This window comes from Drosophila simulans, chromosome 3L (assembly GCF_016746395.2).
Source record: "Drosophila simulans strain w501 chromosome 3L, Prin_Dsim_3.1, whole genome shotgun sequence".
Taxonomy (NCBI): domain Eukaryota; kingdom Metazoa; phylum Arthropoda; class Insecta; order Diptera; family Drosophilidae; genus Drosophila; species Drosophila simulans.
The window spans coordinates 13,929,676-13,950,511 of record NC_052522.2 but is presented as its reverse complement, the minus strand read 5'-3'; the positions used below and the strand labels follow the sequence as shown (position 1 = coordinate 13,950,511).

The 20,836-nt window shown below is 40.6% G+C and overlaps 1 protein-coding gene across 1 annotated transcript; it reads left to right on the top strand.

The window, feature by feature from the left end:
• The first annotated feature begins 1,615 nt into the window (after positions 1–1,615).
• LOC27206229 (SOX domain-containing protein dichaete) lies at positions 1,616–3,578 on the top strand. The gene has a single exon (XM_016169569.3). The coding sequence runs from the start codon at positions 1,847–1,849 to the stop codon at positions 2,993–2,995; it is 1,149 nt and encodes a 382-aa protein (XP_016031823.1). The 5' UTR covers positions 1,616–1,846; the 3' UTR covers positions 2,996–3,578.
• The last annotated feature ends 17,258 nt before the right edge of the window (positions 3,579–20,836 follow it).

Sequence of the window (20,836 nt, the reverse complement as noted above, 5' to 3'; positions counted from 1 at the left end):
TGCTATTATCACTCACTTAGTGTCCTCGTCTGCTAAGTGAAATGCTGAAAACTCGGCAAGAAAAATGTGACGCGGACAAAACTTTTTCCATTACACAACGTACAACAGTTTTTGCTTTCATTATTATTTGAGATTCGTTGTTGTTGCCGTTCTTCGTTGTCCTTTCTTCCTTTTTTGGGGAAAGCAGACACAAAGGAAACGTTGCGAACGCTGAAAGCTTTTTATGCTCTTACGCTATGGGCCAGGTATAAGAGCTTTGTAAATGCAATTGGAAATTGCACTAAGCTTTGGTGCATCGGTGTGTGGGTGCATGAGCAGGAGAAAGGGAAAGAGAAGGGTCGGATATATGCTCAAAGGGGAGAATGTGAGGGTTTTACTTTTGGGGTTATGGAGTTTTTAAAAGTATAACAGAATATAGCAACCTTATTCCTAAAAGAAACATTTTTATTAAAACAACGGCTTTTGGGGTCAAAATGTTGTTTTTTAAAGCAGTATTATTAGTTAGCAAACCCTTTTAGTTACGAATGAATGGATAAATGAGGAAAAAACATTAGTTTGCGGTAAATTTAATTGTGAATTATTCGATTGCCTTTGTCCTTTCAATCAACATTAAAAGGTTTCTTTTCTCTTGCTACTGCTTATTTGAGAAACCAAAAAGAAAAGCTGGCTAAAACATCTTTATTATAATAAAGCACAGAGGACCGTTCTACATGCATCTGGGTGAAGATTTGCCTCACTTCCACTGGCTCCTTTGTGGGATTCTTTCTATGGCCAAATAAGTAAATAATTGCAGTAATATCCTTTCTGGAGCGGCCAGGAAGAAGTGGCAAAAAGGGAACGGAAAAGAATGGAGAAGAATGGCGAGCGAAATGAAAGAATGCGAGAATGGAGAGCGGGGCAAGAGAATGGAAAGCGTGTTTCCATGTCCTTTTCACAAACTAAAAAGTCCTTTCACACACACACATAGTACCGACTACAGAGTACACATAGAGAACGGTATATAGCAGAACACAGACACCCACAATGGACAAAAATTCACACCAAAGACCCATTGTGATTGGCCCAACAAACACGCACACACATACGCGGGGAGAGAGTTTTGCTCTCTCCCTTTCTCGTTCTAGCTGCATAGGAGATGCGGAAGTGCAACGCCGCCGTGCAAACAATAACGGAAATTGTGTGCCCACTGTGCGAAAATCAATGTGCTCCCGCGCTCGCTCTTGCTCTCTTTCTCTCTCTCGCTCTGTACTTTGAGCTCCCCCTGCCCCACAGGAATGGGGTCGCTAAATCGAATAACACGAAGCACAGCCGAACGAGAGCTGCCTGGCTTTTGGCTCTATTGAGCTCCTCTATTGAACACACCCCTCAATGGGCGAACAACTATAACCGATATAAAGGAGCCAATGGAACAAAGCCAGTGGAACAATGGGCCGCAAAACGAAAGAGAGAAGGCGCTATGTGTGAGTGAGAGCGCGACGACGGCGCAGCTCTCTCCCAGGTAAGAAGCCCAGCCTCTGTCCCGCTCGCACCCACATGGCTTAGGTAAAGGTAATGGTGCGAGGGTTGCTCGCACTTCGTGCTCAACTCTCTTCCGAGAGAAACGGGATTTGGCTGCAGTCGTGTAGGCCGCACTGAAACACTACTGAAATCAGTCACAAAAAAGCAGTCGATCCGAGCAGAAGCAAAGCAAGAGCAAAGCAGAAGCAAAAGCAAGACAGTAATTGACATAGAGACAAAGAAAAAATCTGAGAAATCACAGTTGAACCACAGACACATTGTGTTCTAGAAAGTGAAGTGTTGATCTTGAAAGAAGCGAAAGTTAAACAAAGTGTTCAAAATAGCTGGAATGGCCACCTTATCGACACACCCCAACTACGGTTTCCATTTGGGTCAGGCCCAAGGCTTGGAGGACTACGCACAGCAAAGTCAGCTCCAGCTGAGTCCCGGCATGGACATGGATATCAAGCGTGTGCTGCACTACTCCCAAAGCCTGGCAGCCATGGGCGGATCGCCCAATGGACCCGCCGGCCAGGGTGTAAACGGATCCTCGGGCATGGGTCACCACATGTCCAGTCACATGACCCCGCACCACATGCACCAGGCGGTCTCCGCCCAACAGACCTTGTCGCCCAACAGTTCCATCGGATCCGCCGGCAGTCTGGGTAGCCAGAGCAGCCTGGGCAGCAATGGCAGTGGTCTTAACTCCAGTTCGGGTCATCAGTCCGCCGGCATGCACAGCCTGGCCACATCGCCGGGACAGGAGGGTCACATCAAGCGTCCAATGAACGCGTTCATGGTCTGGTCCCGTCTGCAGCGTCGTCAGATCGCCAAGGATAACCCCAAGATGCACAACTCTGAGATCTCCAAGCGCCTGGGTGCCGAGTGGAAGTTGCTGGCCGAGTCGGAGAAACGACCATTCATCGATGAGGCCAAGCGCTTGAGGGCTCTGCACATGAAGGAGCACCCGGACTACAAGTACCGGCCACGCCGCAAGCCCAAGAACCCACTGACCGCTGGACCGCAGGGTGGACTGCAGATGCAGGCCGGCGGCATGGGTCAACAGAAGTTGGGAGCTGGACCGGGAGCTGGAGCCGGAGGCTACAATCCCTTCCATCAACTGCCGCCATACTTCGCACCCTCACACCATCTGGATCAGGGCTATCCAGTGCCGTACTTCGGTGGATTTGACCCACTGGCTCTATCGAAATTGCATCAATCCCAGGCAGCGGCGGCGGCGGCGGTCAACAATCAGGGTCAGCAGCAAGGACAAGCCCCGCCCCAATTGCCGCCCACCTCGCTGAGCAGCTTCTACTCGGGCATTTATTCCGGCATCTCGGCACCTTCGCTGTACGCCGCACACTCCGCCAATGCCGCTGGACTCTACCCATCCTCGTCTACCTCCTCGCCGGGATCTTCGCCCGGAACCATCACGCCAAATGGCATGGATGGTTCCATGGACAGCGCCCTGAGGCGACCGGTTCCGGTGCTCTATTAGAGCCGAGTTTTAGGGTAGAGTACAGAGTAGAGTACAATTGTTGACGCATTCCCAAAGTGATCCACTGGTTTTAAATCTTCAAAAGCTCTAAGTAAGCCAATCCTCCAAACCACTCCGCTTAATTCTAGTACAATCTTCGCGCACTTCAGATCTAGAGAGTAAGGAAAGAACACACAAAACATTCCTAGCCAATACACAAACTAAAAATTATAATTTATTTAGCGCACTCACTATACCGCAAAGAAAATGAAAAAAGAAAAACCTAATTGTAAATTAATTTTATTTAGTTTTAAGCATTGAGCGAGCGCCTCCTTCTTGTTGTTTTTTTTCGCATCAGCACCTACCTAAAATGTAGCTTATAGTTTTAATTGTCTAACCCTCTCAAATTGTAAATATCCCTGCAACTATTCGTTATAGTCTCAGTGTAGCCCCAAATGCGAGGAAAGAACGTACATCAATGTATTATTGTATTATTAATTGTATTGTAAAAGTTATCATCTAAGCGAATAATGGTTCACGAAGGCCAACACAAAACAAAGACATTTAAAAATGAATAAAAACAAAATGATTTGAGAAAACCAAATTTGAAAACCTGTTTATTATATTTCAAAAAATTTACAGCTTGGAAGGAAGATTGGAAACTGGCAATTGGTTTTTAAAATGAAATCCCCCAAAAGATGATGATTTGATTCTCAACCAAATATAATCACATTAAAACTCATAAGTAGAGTTGGAGTTTTTGGCAGCTATTTTGCCTATACTGGAATCTGGAATACTGGAATTTTGATTGGAAGCAGACCAAGATACCTAATATATATACCTAAACAAAACTATAAACAGAATGCATTTCGCATTTTCTTAGAGCCAGTTTACCACGTTTTACAGTTACCTTATAAATTTACTTTAAATATATGCCCAAGCTATATGTGATTTAAATTCTCAGCTGATTATATTTTATTCTCCATAATTGGATTATCATATTTAAATTCGAATTTGTGTCTGTATTTTTCATAATCTTTTAGATTATACAGGGTCGTGCTCTGAGCATGCATCAAAATTATCAACGAAATTAATAACGAATTTGAATATTCATAAGACCATTAACATAATATTCTCAACTGGATTGAGTGAGTCATACGGATAAGGCTTAAAAACAATCATTTCATCATCACCTAATAATGGGTACGAATTTTTATGTTTTTTTTTCTTGAATAGTATTGGTTTAATATCAAACTCCTATCCCGTTGCTGATCAAATTAACCTTGTCTCTGGGTGTCTTTACCATTATTTCGCTCATTTCTGTGTGCGTTTTTGTTGGTTAGTTTACACCCGCTGGGAAGAGATGAAAAAACTAAATTTGATTTGCCATTATACAACTATTTGCCGTTGTGTATTAATTTCTATTGATTAATGCGCTGTTTATTTTGCGCCTCCAAGACAGAATTCGATAGTTTGAACAAAAGGTCGTCTCTTCGCTCTTTGGATGGGGGTCACATTGTGTTTTTTTTTCGGGATCAACGGGGGGCCTGGGCCCTCTAAGACCTCACTATTCGGAGTGTAACTGAATACCCTGGCGAAAGAAATCAACGCGTGTTTTTCCGTTTTGATTTTTAGCTTCTTTTCGTAATAATAATAAGAATAATTGCGGTCATTAATAAATCCACTTGCATTGTCTTCCCCCGAACTCTGACTCTTCGATTGCCGTTTTCAAGTCTTTGGAGTCTATTCAATCGCTCTGCCCCGCTCCCCTTCGCTTTCCACGGTGTATGTCAAATGTGTTAAAATATCAAATATTGATTATTGTTGTTATTATGCGTATTGTTGATATTGGTCTTTTTTCCATGCCTTGTTTCTCCATTCTCCGTTTGCTCTCCGTTCTTTATTCGATATCTACATTTCACAAATATTTACCCAGCATTGACGTGATATTGAATAATTATATAAAAATTGGATTCTTCTGGCTTAGCTCTTTGGAACATTACTTTGTGTATACAGCGATGAACCAAAGGGTTCGACAATACATTTGTATTGTAAGGGAAGTGGTTTTTAAAGTATTTTGATTGGATAACTATTTTTCAAATCTAGAAACTATTACAGAATATCTGTTATAGGAAAGGCATCCAAATTTTAAATTTTTGAATGGTAAGTTGACATCCTTCAGATAATAGCGGATCAAGAATTCGCGCTGCTAAAGTAACATACAATTATTACATTATATTTCGTAACTACATTGAATCTTAGCAATTTAATTTTATGATTATTTTCACATCCGAATATTGTGATCATAAAACTATTTAAAACCATAATCAGCCATTAAAACAAACTATGATTAAATATCGGATGTTGCCTTTGCCAAACCCAAACGGAAGTGATTAACTTTCGCTAAACACCTAATCCTTCCATCCGACTAAGCCAAGCTTAAAACATAACCCCGCTCACGCCTTCCTGATCCATAGTTTCAACATATCATCCAAAAAAATGATGCACGAATAATTGAAATTCCATTTCAACTCGTTGGGTTTTTAAGGATTGTCGAGAACGTTTTACGACCATCTCGCCTACGCCTCCTACTCCCAAAAGCCACGCCTTTCGTCCCATTTGGTCACGTCTGTATACAAACATAATTTGCAGCCTACCGGTTGCTTCGATTTTTTTACGACTTTATGACCGGGGATTAGCGTCCGGTCCGCAGAAAGGAGTGTGCGAAATGTCGCGAGATTTTTATGCTACTAGCGCTGTCTATTTGGGTTGTTGTTGCTCTTTTCGTGCAGTGTTTTTGCTACCTGCGGTAACTTTGGACCCGGATTAGCCAGACTATTGATTTCCATCAAGTTTTCCCAAAAATCCGTCTGTTTTTGTGCACTTTTTTAGCCGAAAGATGTACGCGCTAATCCGCCGGATTAGCGACAAAGGACCAGACGGATTAGCTAATAACGGTGATACAATTTGCTAGTGAAATCATTGCCACGACCTCGTCGGCTGTTCTCATTTTCCACATTTTCCTTGCAATTTCCAAATGCCTTTCTTACGCGGAAGGTTCAGTTTATGTTTTTCGTTCGGGTTGTGGGTGCCATAAACATTAACTGGCTACAGGGACTCTTCCAAGATCGTCCTGCAAAGGGGTCAAGCTGTTCCCTGTTTTGTAACTCTGGTAGTTTTCTGTGTATTTAAGGATCTCCGCCCCAATAGCAGTGTATATCCTAAACATGGCGGCGATGTCTGTCGTCTGTCAAATGCTCCCCCTTTCCCCATTTTGTATCACTCGTTATGCAGCCTAATTTGTGGGTGGTGGCTTTTTGCCAAACTGTTTCATATTTGCAACTGCTTAACAGGGTTGTTAGCCGCTACACTGGACTACACAAATTGGGACTAGTTAGGGATAGTAATGACATTCAAAAGAAAAAGAAAGTTAAGATCTGGAAACACAGTAAAGCTATCAGAATTGGATATTTTTACGTGCATTTACCCTAAATTTTTAAATCTAGTTTCTAAACCATTTACAATTTATTGTATGTTCGTACAATATTTTAACAGCTAAGATGTTAGCCTATTGTTTTTTATTGCCGTCTTTGATTATTTCTCTGAAGCATGGCTTTGCATTAGATTTAAAACCCACAATTCTTATGTCTTAAAGTTTAATTGCTAAATATCAATTATAAATAATAACTACTTCGATTAGACATGTTTGGTAGCTTAGTGTCGTGTCTCATATTTCATTCAAAATCGACAACCGTCCCCCGCTCCCTCGAGCAGCTACCCCACCCAACCACCGTTTCGTCTGGACGTGAAGCATATTGTCGAGGGTGGCTATAGTCGTGGGTATAGCTGCGGATATATCCGACTGGCAGTGCGACTGCGGCGCGTGGTTGACAAGTAGCAAAGCGTGGCGGCTTTTTAAGTGCTAGTTTGACATTTTTTTCGTCCCTTTTTCGTTGCCTCCACTGCAGTGGTGCTGCGCAATGCTAACCAGCCAACCAGACCGTCAATAAGTCGCAGGCTAACAATTAATTAAAAGCCTCCACCGCACAAAAAGCACGGCGCACTTAGGCAAATGAGCAGCGACGGTAAAAGCGGGCGGCCCACGGGGCGAATGCGCGATGTCGACTGGGACATAATTTGTCAGCGAGCACAGGGCGTCAAAGCAGCAAGGAAATTGCAGACGTAAGTGCAAGGATAACGCTGATTTGCCTCCAGTGGAGTCGAGTAGAGAAGAGAAGAGTCGAGTCGAGTTGCGTCGAGTCGAGTTGTTGTCAACTCAACAGCGTCATTAACATTTGGCACGAACGCCAAATGGAAATTAAATGATGATAAATTTGCAACCAGCCACAACTTGACAACTGATTGCAGGAGAACAGGAGTGCCACAAAACAGGACCTATTTGCATACACGGATGCCGTTCGAGGCTCATTCAGTTGTATCAAATTTGATTAGGTGCGAGACATTTGTCAAAGCAATATATATGCTGAGAATAGTGCGCCCCGACCTGGCCGACAAATTAGTGGTTTGCCTCGCTTTTTCCACATCCAACCCTCCTCCCAAAGCGACAGCGATTGATGAGATGAGCTCGAAGTTTTTTGTTCAGTATGGCATATATTCAGATTTTTGAGCTGGACGCTCGACGTCGAGTGCCAAAACACTTACGCCCTGCATTGCACACTCACATGAGGTTGATGTGTTGATGATGATCGTCGTCTGGGAATTGAAAAATCACACATACTTTTAATCAGAAAAGGGTGAAAAGCTGACAAAAGGATCATCGTCATTAGTACGCAAATTAGCTGGCAGAGCAGATAAATCAGCAAATGTGCTGGATTAGGTGACTGAACTTGACTAGTCTGGAACCTGGATCTGGAATATTTTCAAATAATTAATCAAATTTACAGCCTTTTCCCACTGATTTGCACAAAAATTCAGCTAATCCTGAACACGTTTACTTTTTAAGGAAAATCCCTGCTAATTGATAAGTAAAGTGGCGTAAAAAAATAAACCATAACTACGTTAAAACTCATAATGATGTGAAAGAGGCTTACATACTTACTTACTTACTTTAATTGGCATTTGATTCCTTTGAAAACCCCAAATTTTCACCTCACAGAACTGCGCATATTGAGTATTGGTTGCCAATAGAGCTTTGTTCTTATTTTTTGCAAAATTACAAGGGTATAATATTTATACATTTTAAAAATTTACCGATTGATCCCAGGGCACTCCATTATATTTCGAGGCTCTTGGCGGGCGTCCAGCGTTCGCATGACAATGGGCCAGCAAAATGAAAGGATTTTTATGACGCGAGCCGAGTGGAAAACTTCCGTTCCGTGCTCCTGGCCGCTCCTCACCACGTGTCGGAAAATATTGGAGCGGGGGCAGAGGAGGAGGGATTGGATTGGATTTAAACCCCGAAGCTATGGCCCGTCGCCACATTGTCTATTCTGTACTGTTCTGCTTCGGGTGGTCTGCTACACTGGAAATAAATGTTTTGAGTTTGCTATTTCAGACGTCTTTTGTGACCTCTTTAGCTGCTTTTCATCAGTTCTCATCCTTATTTAAGGAAAAGGTAGAAAATATTACCAAATTTCACACCGAACCCATTGTAGACTTCACAAATGTCTTCGCTCAGTGTACTTGGATGCGATCCATGGCATCGTTGCGGCTGCCTAATGCATTATTGTTCCTGTCCAGTGAGACGAGGACAACAACATCAGCGGGAGAAGGAGCAGATCCGGGAGTCTTTATGGCATTCATAACTGCTCTCGAGCGTAATTTGTTTCCTGTTTACGCGCAGCAGGACATCGCACATCGTGTGCGCATTGGCGTATAAATTATTGCCCGAATCATGGCTCAGCGATGAGCACGGAAACCACCACCATCAGTTACCAGAGTCCAGACTCGAGATCCCAGATTCATGTGACCCAACGCCGGTGCATCTCGGACTAGGAAGCCCATCCACACTTGGCTTCAAACTCAAGTGCTAGCCCATTAATTTGCTGAGGCCAGGGTGTTCTATTGCAGCTACTTTAGCCCTCCCCTGCCAGGCAAATATTTGCATAAATTTGTAATAATTTTATCGTCAATTTGGGTTTTATTAGCATGTTCCGCAGCTGAAACCTCCCCCTTTTTTTCATGGCTTTGATTTGCGGCCTGTTGCGGGTGTCTTTGCCGTTTGCTTTCGTTTTCATGGCTTGGTTTTTAATTTTTTATTAATTTGTTTAAAATTTGTCACTTCTGCCATGATGCCACTCAATGGCGGCTGATTATGATAAATGGGCGCCGAATGATAAAAGTGAGCAGTGGAATGGAAATATTTGAGGGAAGGTGGCGAACATTTTACCACTTGAGATAGAAGAGCTGAGCGCTCTGCTGTGAGCACTTAGGAATTATTTTATAAAATGGAAAAAAATCCATTCAAAAGGATTTAAAGCACGGAAAATAAATATATTCGTGCATGTGTATTTAATTTAATAGAATTGCAATAGGACATTCTTAAAAAATATATAATTAGCCAACAATTTGGATTTATCTGAACTCACTTTTTGTTAACTTTCGCAATGCAATTTTGTTTTTGGCAAATCAAACAAATCCCTACAACACATGGCGGAACCCACGAAAGCCACGAACAATTCCCCATTCCGGTTAAATTCTAGGAAGGAAATGGATTAATTTTTGCTTGGATAGCTCATTGATTTGTCCCGTGTCCCAGGACTCGATGCCAGACATCCTGACACAAAGGAGTTACGGGGCCCCAAAACTGCAAAAGAAGAAGGGGGGGAGGATGAACAAAACCAATAACTGCCACAAGGCAAACAGATGAGTCGAGGGACCTTACGAGTTTGGTACCAGGTCTATTATGACATAATTAACTCCTCGAATTGGCCCGACAAGCGATTACATAACGCGTACTAAGCGAAAGGGCGGAGGGGATTACGCAGCCGATTACGCACAAAACGCAAACTGTTTACATTTTTGGCAAACAACAAACGTAGATGCAGGCTGCCGGCCAAACAAATAACCCGTACGCTACAGGATTCGGAAATGAAATGGGAATCGGGATGGGTATGGGGCAGCACAATGGTCCGTTCACAATGGACACATCCCAGCCATCTGCCCGATTTCGATGCGACACACACCGTTTAGGACCCAGAAGAAAGCCGAGACCAGAAAAGAAAGCAAAACATCGGCTAAGAGTGGAGAAGCAGCAATGGCAACATAAATAGAAACTGAAAATAGAAAAGCCGTCTTTATTGATAACTGCATTTCGCCCATTGTCGGATTCCGATCTCTGCTCAATGGGTTAAACGCCACCAGCTGGTAGAGCCGCTTCTCTGTTAACTGCCAATAGCTTAGGATTATAACTGTAACCCTCGACCAGGTCCAAAGAAGAATCTACTGGGGGCAACGGAATTGTGCTCTCTTTTTTGTTGGGCACTAATCACATTTAATAACAATTTTTTTTGGCAACAGTTTGGATGGAGCTGGGAAGGGGCAGGTGGAAGCGGACTGCTCAACTCATCAACACCTTGACGAATCGTAAACAAAACCAAATTTGAGTAATCAGCTTCATTCAACAAAAGTTGAAAAGAGTTGAGAAACGTGTAGCAAAAACAAAGACGGCGGGGGGAGTTGGAAACACAAGGCGGAGTAACGAAAATGAATTTTTAAAAAGTTAACTAAATGTTTAAGATCTGAATACTCTTCAGAATTTAAAGAGTGATACAAGTGGGAGTTTTGAATTTATACGATTTTCTCACTTCTAGCGATAACTATAACATATTGTTAAGAAATGTTTAAGCTATCATAATTGGTATTTCGTATATTAAGTACACTGTCAAAAAAATATAGTTTTAAAATCATATTCATAGCACACATTTTAAAATGTATTTTTTCATTTAATTCAGAAATATTTCAATAAATCATGGAAAATATTAAATGAAACTAAGAGTAGGAGGTTTTCCATAGGCACCCAAAAGATTTTCATAATTCTCACACCCATGGGGAGGGCATCGGGAGGCCAAGACTCCGGTCTTTCCCACCAGTCAACACCGTGGTAGGAGCTAGGGGCTGGGAGTGGGGTCGCAGGGGGTGGGGGTCATCGTCGGTGAGCTGGAGGCCCCACAATAATAACAAAACGCAAACAACAAAAGCGCTTAAATGAAACAAAGCCAGCGGACAATGGGTGCGCATTATTTTCTAATTTATCGGCATTGTCTGGTGGAAGCCTCTCGCTTTGGATCCGATCGGTTCGGATGGGATTGGTTTACTTGTTCGACTTGGTGTTTTGATTTGGCCTTTTTCTTGGCCCGAAAAGCTCATTGTTGTTGCTTGTTTTCATTATTGATTTAAACAAATCGAAGAGCAAGTGAAGAGCGGTATTAATGCGGTTTTAATGAAGTAATAAACAACGGCGGGGAGTCATAGTTGTTTTTTTTTTTTTGTTTCTTTTATACAAATACCAACTAAATCGGGCACAAAATCTGTGAAACAAGGCAACCCGTAATTAGTTGTTATCTGGCAGAACTTATCTTTGTCCGGACAATCCCAGCAATTAATTGCATTTTGTCATTACAAATTATAAAATAGAAAAATAGCGGCAGGCAGATAACCATTTCTGGTTGCATTTTGGCACGCAAAGCAAAGCTATTTGGGCCAGGTTTTTGCTGGGTTGGGTTTTTGGGCTTGCGATTGTCCGGTTCTGTTGGGTTGGGCCAAACACTTTCGCTTCGAGCCGACTCCATTATCTATCGGTTTGTGTGACAAATGTTACGTTCCAATAATTATGTAAAGAGCAAAAACGAAAGGTTTGGCCAGTGATTGACCCAATTTTTCGGTCATTTATGTCGAACAAGTGATTTCAATGAATAGAAGTTTTTGGTTTGCAAAACGGATTCTAAACGAATTTCTATTCAGTCGTTTGTAGTTGCGAGAAGTCGTATATTGCTTATAATAAAGTCAAAAGGTATCTATTGTCTTGTAGAAATAAATAATAAATAATAATTTTGAATTCAGAATTCTTTCATTTGAATTGGCTTTTGAAGTATAAATAGCATTTGTTAAATGAAAAGAAAACTAGCAGCAACGACATTAAAATTATTGGTATAACAACTTTTTGAAGTTGCTAATTAAAAATCAATTAAATGCGAGATAAACAATAGATGTTTAAAATTCAAATGAGCGACAATAAGGACTTTCTCAGTCAAATGCAAGCCCAAGGGACCTAAAAGGACTCCAATATTTATTCAATCTGTGTTGGTGTTACCCATTATCTTTGCACTTCTGTCAGCGAACCCCTTGATTACCGGGAATCGGAATGAATCGGTAGAATCTCCAGCGTCACGAGTTGTCTCCCCAGAGGCCAAACAAAGTCGCGACAAAGCCAATTGACAGAGAATCCTGGCGAGCCTTGGAGTCTTGGCCGAATGTTAATTACAGAAATAACTGAACCGGCAGACAAAAAACGAAGCGACAAATTCCAGTTAATAGTCGAGAAGAGAACAACGCTGCCATCGTGTGTACAAATCAATTAGCAATAGTTTGCGATGCACCCAACTCACGACTATTACAAGGGCCAACTACTGTGTGGATCCGTTCGATATATGCTATAGTATTTGATTTGACTGCTGGCCACTAAACGATGGCAAACAGAGGAGCAACAGGCCCGATTGGCTGCCAATCGGCTGTGGAAGCGTCAACTGGATCTTGCAACTGCAGTTCAAAGTTTTCATACCCAAAAGTGGTAGGGTATATTGTTTTCAGGGTCAGTACAAACATAACCATCTTAAACCATTACAAAGCAAAAGGAGGTCCTTTGGAAGGAGGTAACAAATCTTTATAAACTATCTTGATATTTTAAAGCAACCTTATTTAATGGGGTAGCAATAAAATAACATATTTAGTTATACAAATTTAAAGACCCATTAAGCATATATAAGTACCAAGTATCTGATAGTCGCGCCAGTCAATTATATCGCATTTACTTGTTCTTTGCTCTAATATTCAAATGAGCCCCTACAATTGGGAGTAGTTTTCTAACTGTTTGTTTTGGGCCATTTGTAGTTTGACTTTGTAATTCGTAGCTTCGCTTAACACTCGATTGGTTTTGTTGTTTAGCACGAGTGCCAGTGCCCGATCGGGGCTACCTATGGTCCGAGAACCCTCGACACTCCATGACATCTGCCTGGGTGCCCCTGTTCGATATCATTAGGGTTCATTATGTTCGATGTCCAGAGGAAAAGGTGTTCTACTCCCCGCTGCATTTCGTTTGATTTGGCATGTTTATTGTTTGATATTGTTTTTGTTTACGCTCGATACCATTGCAAATTCTATGGCGCAAACTCTGTTGCGAACATAATTACGTTAATTCTCTGTGCCCATCATCGTCATCGGGCATGAGGGTAGCATCGGATCCGATATCGCAATAGGCTCTCCCTCTCCAAATATATATTTTTTTTTGCTTGATTTATGATGTGACGGAAGTGTAGTGTTTCGGAATTTATTAGACAAAACATTACGCTTGTCCGGTCTCGGGTTACAGCAGCATCAAAAAGATCTCCGATTCACTGATGTCCACTAAAACGCACATTGACTACACCTCGGAAAATTCGATCTGTATATTGCAAAACTTCCCATGTAGTTCGCAAAATGTATGTATAATTTTAGGTACGATTTTTCCAAGTGCACCAAGTCTTACAGTTGCTGCAAAACTTTCACAAAAGGACTCGAAACTGTCACAAAAAGGAGCAGCAGCCTGGCAAGGAGCAACCGTTCCGCAAATGCTGTCACACCAAAAAAGGGCTTCCGATGGCATCGCATTCAATCGAGTGCGAGTTCCATGCGAAAAAATTGAGAGAAATGCAAACTTTTGACGAGACATTTTTCGCTGCATTCATCTACAAAATACAAGCAATATGGGTGCCAGTGACGCCAAAAAAAGGGGAGGTGGGTTGAAAAATGGGGGTGTGGAAGGGCGTGGAGAGTGACATAAAGGATTGTCGCCAATCGGGGCGTGTAAACCAATTAGCAGCCGACAAAATTGTTACTATGGCAAAAGGTTACATAACGCAAATTATATTTTGCACACGCGAAAATCAAATTGAATTTTATGCCCGTAATAACCGCCAGCAGCAATGGATTTAAAGACTTAAAAATGTATTTAATTGCAGAGTTTTAAGATATATATGATTTATTTAAGTGAAAAGTTTATCATTATTGTATTGGAACAAGACTTGCTATTATTTTTCCACCTGGTTTCGATTCAATGCTTATTTGGCTTTCTAATAGTTTGCTTAATAATATTTTAGTAACAAATATTGGTCCAAGCCACTCACGAAAGTATGTAAATGAAAACAGATGTCTCTGCCTGATACAAAATTCTTGGCGTTTTCTTGTGCTAAAAGTAAATATGAACTTTAAGAAACGATAATTCTTGTACAGACAAATGATACACAATATATTTCTTGCAAATTCTAGAAATACCACTTGGAAACTCCAAAGTGTGTTTCATATTTGCCGAAGCTCTTAGCTTTGTAAGACTAAAGTCCATTAAATTGATTTGGATTTTCCTTCTAGCTTGATAAAACAGCTTTCGATTTCCTTGTTCCTGCATTCTCAAGCGTCCTTTGTGGAAACTTAATTGCAAAATTTAGCACAAAAAACCTTCAATGGCATTGTTTTTTTGGAGTAAGCTGGTTCAAAGCGGTTACTGGGTTAACTTCTGTAGCTCTAGCTTCTGTCGAACGTATTACGCAATGGAGCGGGCAAACAGAGAACGAAATGGGTAAGAGCAACTGCGTCACTCGATTGGAATGGTACGGGGCACCAACTGGCGATTGCACAGGTGTGTCTATATCTATACATATATGTACCTTACAGCCCGGATCGATTGCGTTGTCATAGAGGGGTTTTTTTCGAGCCTAGCCTGTTGCTGCTGTTACGCATTTCGGCGGGTCAAAAAAACGAGATAAATAATAGAAAAGAAGTACAATTAAATCGAAACAATTGCGATTACAAAAGCAGTTGGCATTGTGTCTGATCTACGATCGCTATTTGCGTTTGTTTCATTTATTTATTTGTTCTATTTGATGTTGTGCCATTGCTCAAATGGTGCGAAAACTGCGCTTTGAGTTCTATGTATTCCACTTCTTTATGTTTTCATTTTTTACCCCTAGCGCGGATAGCCTTAATAAATTTATTTACACTTTGTTGCGTTTTTTTTTTTTTTCGTTTTTATTTGGGGCGCGAGTCATTTGTTCGAGGATGATTTCCGCAGCTACAGTGCAACCCCTAATTGCCGTCCACTTGAGAGAGCAAAGTACAGGCCTCAGCTGCACTTATCTAAACCGAAGCATCAGTTGCTCGGTTTCTCAAGCTAATTCCATATGTTTATCGGGGGATTCCATCGAAATAATCCAATGACCGAAAGGGGCGGTGTGTGTGTTTTAGCTTTTCGCGGTGGTTGTCCCCTTTATGATACCCTAATCACACTCCCCACTAATTGGTAAAATTCTTTTCACACGCGTTTATCGCCGCCACTCGCTGGTTTTTTAAACGACTAATTTGGCTTGTTTATTTGATCAGTGATCTGGTTTACTGAATGAACCAAAATATTCTGTTAGTCCCCCATTGAACACATCTTCTTTTTTCATTCAGAAAATCGCATATTTCGGTATGTATTTTGGGGATTTGAATTTATTTTCCATAATTTTTGTTGCCCTTTTTGTGTGCCTTTTGCCTTTTGTAGTCTGTTACCAAAAGCGCTAATTTCTGGCTACGTTCTATTGTTGATGTAGACCGAGCTACGAATTTGTTTACTAGCTTAATCTTTGTTAGCTGCTTTAGATTCAGGGCTATTGGCATTCTTTGTCTTAACGTTTAAGGGGATTTTTTTATTTTTATCAAAGTTTGTTTGAACAGTTTTTACTGCCATGTGAACATATTCAGAATTTTTAAAAAACTTGGGAGATTCTAGTGCATGAACATCTTAATTTATTTTGTTTCGAAACAGAATCTCAGAAAAAACAGAAAACCATATAAGAAATTCAAACCACTTTATAATACCAGACAGAAGATTTAAATATTGTCTTTGATAGCGTATTTTTCCTATTTAACCCACATATTAATTTCTTATAAATATTCCATGATAAGATCGTGTCTAATGTGATTTGGCACTTCTATATGATCGTCACTTTTCAATTGACGATCACTGATGCCAATCCAGCTATGTTCTCGTCAAATGTGGCATTAACTGGAAGTAACTCGTAGAGTAAAGAGAATTTTAGACTTGTTAGAAATATTATACATATGCACATATGTTCTACCAAAGGGAAGTAGTTTCGATCCTATAAAGTATACATATTCTTGATCAGGATTACTAACCAACTGGCTATGTCCGTCTGAATGTTAATTAGATATCCCGGGAACTTTGTAGAAAGTAAAGCATGCAGAATCTGGAGACTGCGAATTTTTGCAAGTGTTTTCCTTCAAAAAGTTGCCAGCACTGTTAACGAATCTGGCATTTAAAATTTTCCATATTGTATTGGCCAATGATTGTCGGCGATCGCTGTGTCTAAGTGTGTTTGCCTATGACGATCGCAATTTGCGTTGCCAATTAGCACGGGTTTCGGCCAGAAATGCGGTGGCGACAATTCGCTTTTGTGCTCAGTAGATAATTGTGCAAAGTGTTTTTTTTTTTTTTGGGTAAGTGTATCAGTTTCGATTTTCCAACCGCGAATGGGTGCTATTATCACCTGTTGGGGCTTTTCATTAGGCTTTGAGGTCAGTGCTTGGGCTACCGAAATTACCAAAATGGCAAGCTGGTTGGAAAATCTGTTCTCACAGCACTCAAGTGGGCGGCATCGTCTGCGGTCCACTTCAGCCGTATTTTCACAATGAAAATATTTTGCCCAGGATTTTCCACCCCGCCTTTTTCAAACCCTCTCCGCCGCTCTCCAGCATCAAAAATCACTCGCCCATTAGAGCATGTTTAATGTTATTTATTCATTAGGCTCAAGTGTGCGCGAAAAATAACAATTATCAAAAAAGCAAAAAGAAACTCACCATTTTTTCGGCTCGCATAAAAAAGTACAAAACCGTGGAGGGGTCAGATTTCCCGAAAAACGATAATTGAGAGGTTGAACGCAGTTGAGGCCTGTGAAAACAAGAGCACTTAACAACATGGGCGTAGGCAGGATTCAACTGAAAGGATATTCAATTCAACACGTAGATGTAGAATATAAATTTTCCTAAAGCCAATTTAAGATTTCCTATAGCTTAAATATGCTAATAGTTATATGTTTAATACTACTTTGAGAATAAAATATATTTCGACACAGTATTCCTTAAAACGTAATCATAATCAAAAAACTTATTTTTATATTGCCTACACCACTGATGCACAATTTCCTCCTTTTCCACTGACGTACTTTTACGTTACTCTGATGCAGCTGTATTGGTGAGACGATTGGGGAAGGGGTGAAGTGCAGAATGCGAAGTTCAGCAAAAGATTCCATAATGTTTTTTCATGGGCTGTGGCTCGAAAGTCCTTGAAAACTTGAAGGGGGCCAGCTGTGGCGTGCACAATTAGACAGACAATTGGGCTTACTCAATCGGTTAAGCTATAGGAGCACATTTAAGGGTTACAATTTATAAAAAAAAATGCCTAAAACTTATTGTTGCAAAATGGGAATCAAAAATAATGGTTATTAACGCTAAAAAGGCTTTAAAAGCCGTTCAATGTGAAAATAATATATTTAAGGGTTATATTTGTCAGGAATTTTGACAGTTATGGCGTGCGATATATTGTTTTTTATGATATGTCTTTATGTTATAATAAAAAGAAGTGGTATTGTCGAAAGACATGTTATTGAAGGCAGTTGAAAAGCATCCCAAACGTTATTCCTACTATTTTTCAACAGGAAAAGTGAACACATTGGAGAAAGGTGTGTTTATTGCTTAATATGTTTTCTTTTTGAAATAATGCATAGTTTTTGTACATGCTAATCAAAGCTAAAACAAACATGACCTACCCAAAGTTGGCACACAAGTATTATGTTTAGGTGTTGGCCACAAACACACACATGCCAGCACAAAACATCCATTTTAGCCAAAGAACTTTTATGGCCTTTGATAATTATGTGCGCCTGGAAGCGGAAAGCAGCCACCGAAAGACGAAAGGAAAAGCCAGGGACAGAAATAACGTCAACTAGCGAGAGTTCCAGCACTTGTGGGGCTTTCATTTAATTAGCCACAGCTGACAGTTAGCCAAAGAAAAGAACAACGGAAGGTGTGGGTCCGCTGCACAGTCACCGTCAAAAGTTGACACATGTGAGTTGGTCGCGACTTAACCCAACTTCACTTAACTGGAGTTGCCGGCGGTGAAATATCTGCGATGGAGTTGGGTGGTTCGTCGAGTTGAGTTTGCCATTTTCGCCCACTTGACTTGGCAGGCGACCAGCTGGCAGAGTAAGCTCGAAACCTTCGACAGGAATACTGAAACCCAAGTTCAGAAGTGCACTGAGCAAATGTTTTTGTAATCATATCGTATGTAATTATTTGAATTGTTTCCAGTATTAAAAGATAATAATGTTATTATATAACTAATTTCCTAAGAACATGAAAAGTATCGCTATAAACAGAAAATTATTTTTGTATAGCATATCATCACACATTTTCTCTTAGTGCATCATTGCGGTACCGGAACGGGCCGAACCACTTGACGCTGCTTCAATGGCTACAAAATGCATTACATAATGACATTTCACTTTGCAATTACAATATAATATTGCGCGGGCATTAAACGGCTTCAACTCTGTGCCCGAAATGCACTCGAAAACATTTCAAGTGAGTTGTTGTTGAGCATAAAAAACGGAAAACGAAAGAATTATAAATCAAATTGCGGAAAAAAAGAGAGTGAGTAAAAGTGAGTTAGGTTTGGGGGGCTACGAAGTGAGTACCGAGGGCAGTCAAGCATTAAAAATTAATTATGAATTTTTGAAATTCTACTGCACTTGGGCGAAGGCATTTCTATGATTTATGGAATGGGTAGAGGAGTCATAAATTTGACTTATTGAAGAAGAAACCTCTGTGGTTCCTGTAGAGGAAAACACACCCTATTACCAGCCCATTTTCCATTACCATTCGCTGGAAAATTTCCTTGAAGGCGCCAAATGTTTTGGCAAACAAAGCGTAAATTATGAAAATTATGAATTGCCCTCGGCATAACCGTGGATATAAACCATTTTTATGGCTCACACAGACTGCGATCTACCCGTTTAGGATTGTCTCTCGAGGCCCGATTGTCTCCTATGGCCAATGACATCTTTATTAGTTTCCACAACACTGCATTGCCGACACTCGAAAAAGTGTCAAAAATCGTATAATGAATTATGATGAATTGCTTTTCGTTCTCGGCGAAATCAGAAATAAAGAAACAATCCCGACTTGAGGCCAACCGGGCAACAACAATGCCTTCGTAACAAAAGCCAATTAAAAACTTAATTTAAGCTCTGCCTGAATGCCAGAAAATATGGAAGCAGTATTAGGTCGATGTTGGAATGCTCTTTGCCATTTGGTAAATAACTAAAATGATTTACAGAAAGTTATATAATAAAGGTAAACCCAACAGGCACTTTTGCCACGTTTATCCCCTCGTCCTTTCATTTTAAATATATAATATTTATAAAGCTTTATTTAATACTAAATACATTAAATTGTTTGTTCCATTTACAATTTTATAATCAATTTTCAAACATTATACATAAGTAAAGAACTCTCCTTGAATAGGTAGTTACAACATTAAAGCTTCCTCTTGCGATGACTCAAGGATAGTCTTCGTGCCAAAATAAGAGCTTTGTACCCAAACTCATTTCGATCGCTTGGAATCTCCAAATCTCCGAACCGCCCGCTGTGAATTATCTGGGGATCTGGGGATCAGCTCGGTAGCCGCCTGGTCAGTAGCAAAAAATAGTTTCATACCTTCTTTTTGGAGCGGCCATTTTGGTTTTACGATTTTGTTCCGTGACATGCGCAGTGACATTTGAAAGCGGTTTAAGGCCCCAATATCCATGCGCGTATGAATATCTTTTGACATTAATTGTGTCGTTCCTTAGCCCTTGACAATTCGAAATTCATTTCAGATCGATGCCATAACAATTGCGTCAAATTAAAAAGTGAGCCAGGTTTCTGAGCTCGGACACCGAATATCTCTTGTGTGTTTTGTTTGAGTATTTTTGTGTCTTCAAGTGGCACGTGCTTTTGTGATCGGTGAAACCGTTGCTCGCATTTGTTTAGAGAAAGGTTTCTTTACAAACCAATCGTATAATATACATAACAATCTGTGACAATGCAACTGAATGGCTTTAGATTGATTGGGCCCTGAAAGTGGTGCCTTACGTACGAATAGTTTAAATACGGAGAGCTGAAATCAAAAAGAAAAGATTAAGGTCAAAGGAGCTTGGCTTAGCATCTAAACAGAGTTATGTCAATGGGTATGTGAATTGCAGCATTTTTCCCAAATGTAATCCCAAAAAATCATTAGCATTGATTAGCCAAAGTCATTAGCCCTGCCAAACAACTGACCCGCAATTGTAAGATAGTAGAATATTTCCCAATCCTGGTCACCATTCACTAAATGCTGGTAGTCAGATCATCAATAAACTGATTGAAACCATGCTAATGACTATGGTTTTTTGCCATTTAATTTGATTTCCTTTTTTCTATATCTGACATAATTTTCGATGCGGGAAAAAACGCAAGGGAAAGGGCGGCAACAGCCACTGACCGTTAAGAGATCACATCGAAACAAAAAATGAAACCAAATCGATCGATTTGTAACGTTCGAAATAAATTTTTATG

What these genes read in the sequence shown, in the direction of transcription:
- LOC27206229 (XM_016169569.3), top strand. Translation starts at nt 1,847, where the DNA reads ATGGCCACCTTATCGACACACCCCAACTACGGTTTCCATTTGGGTCAG.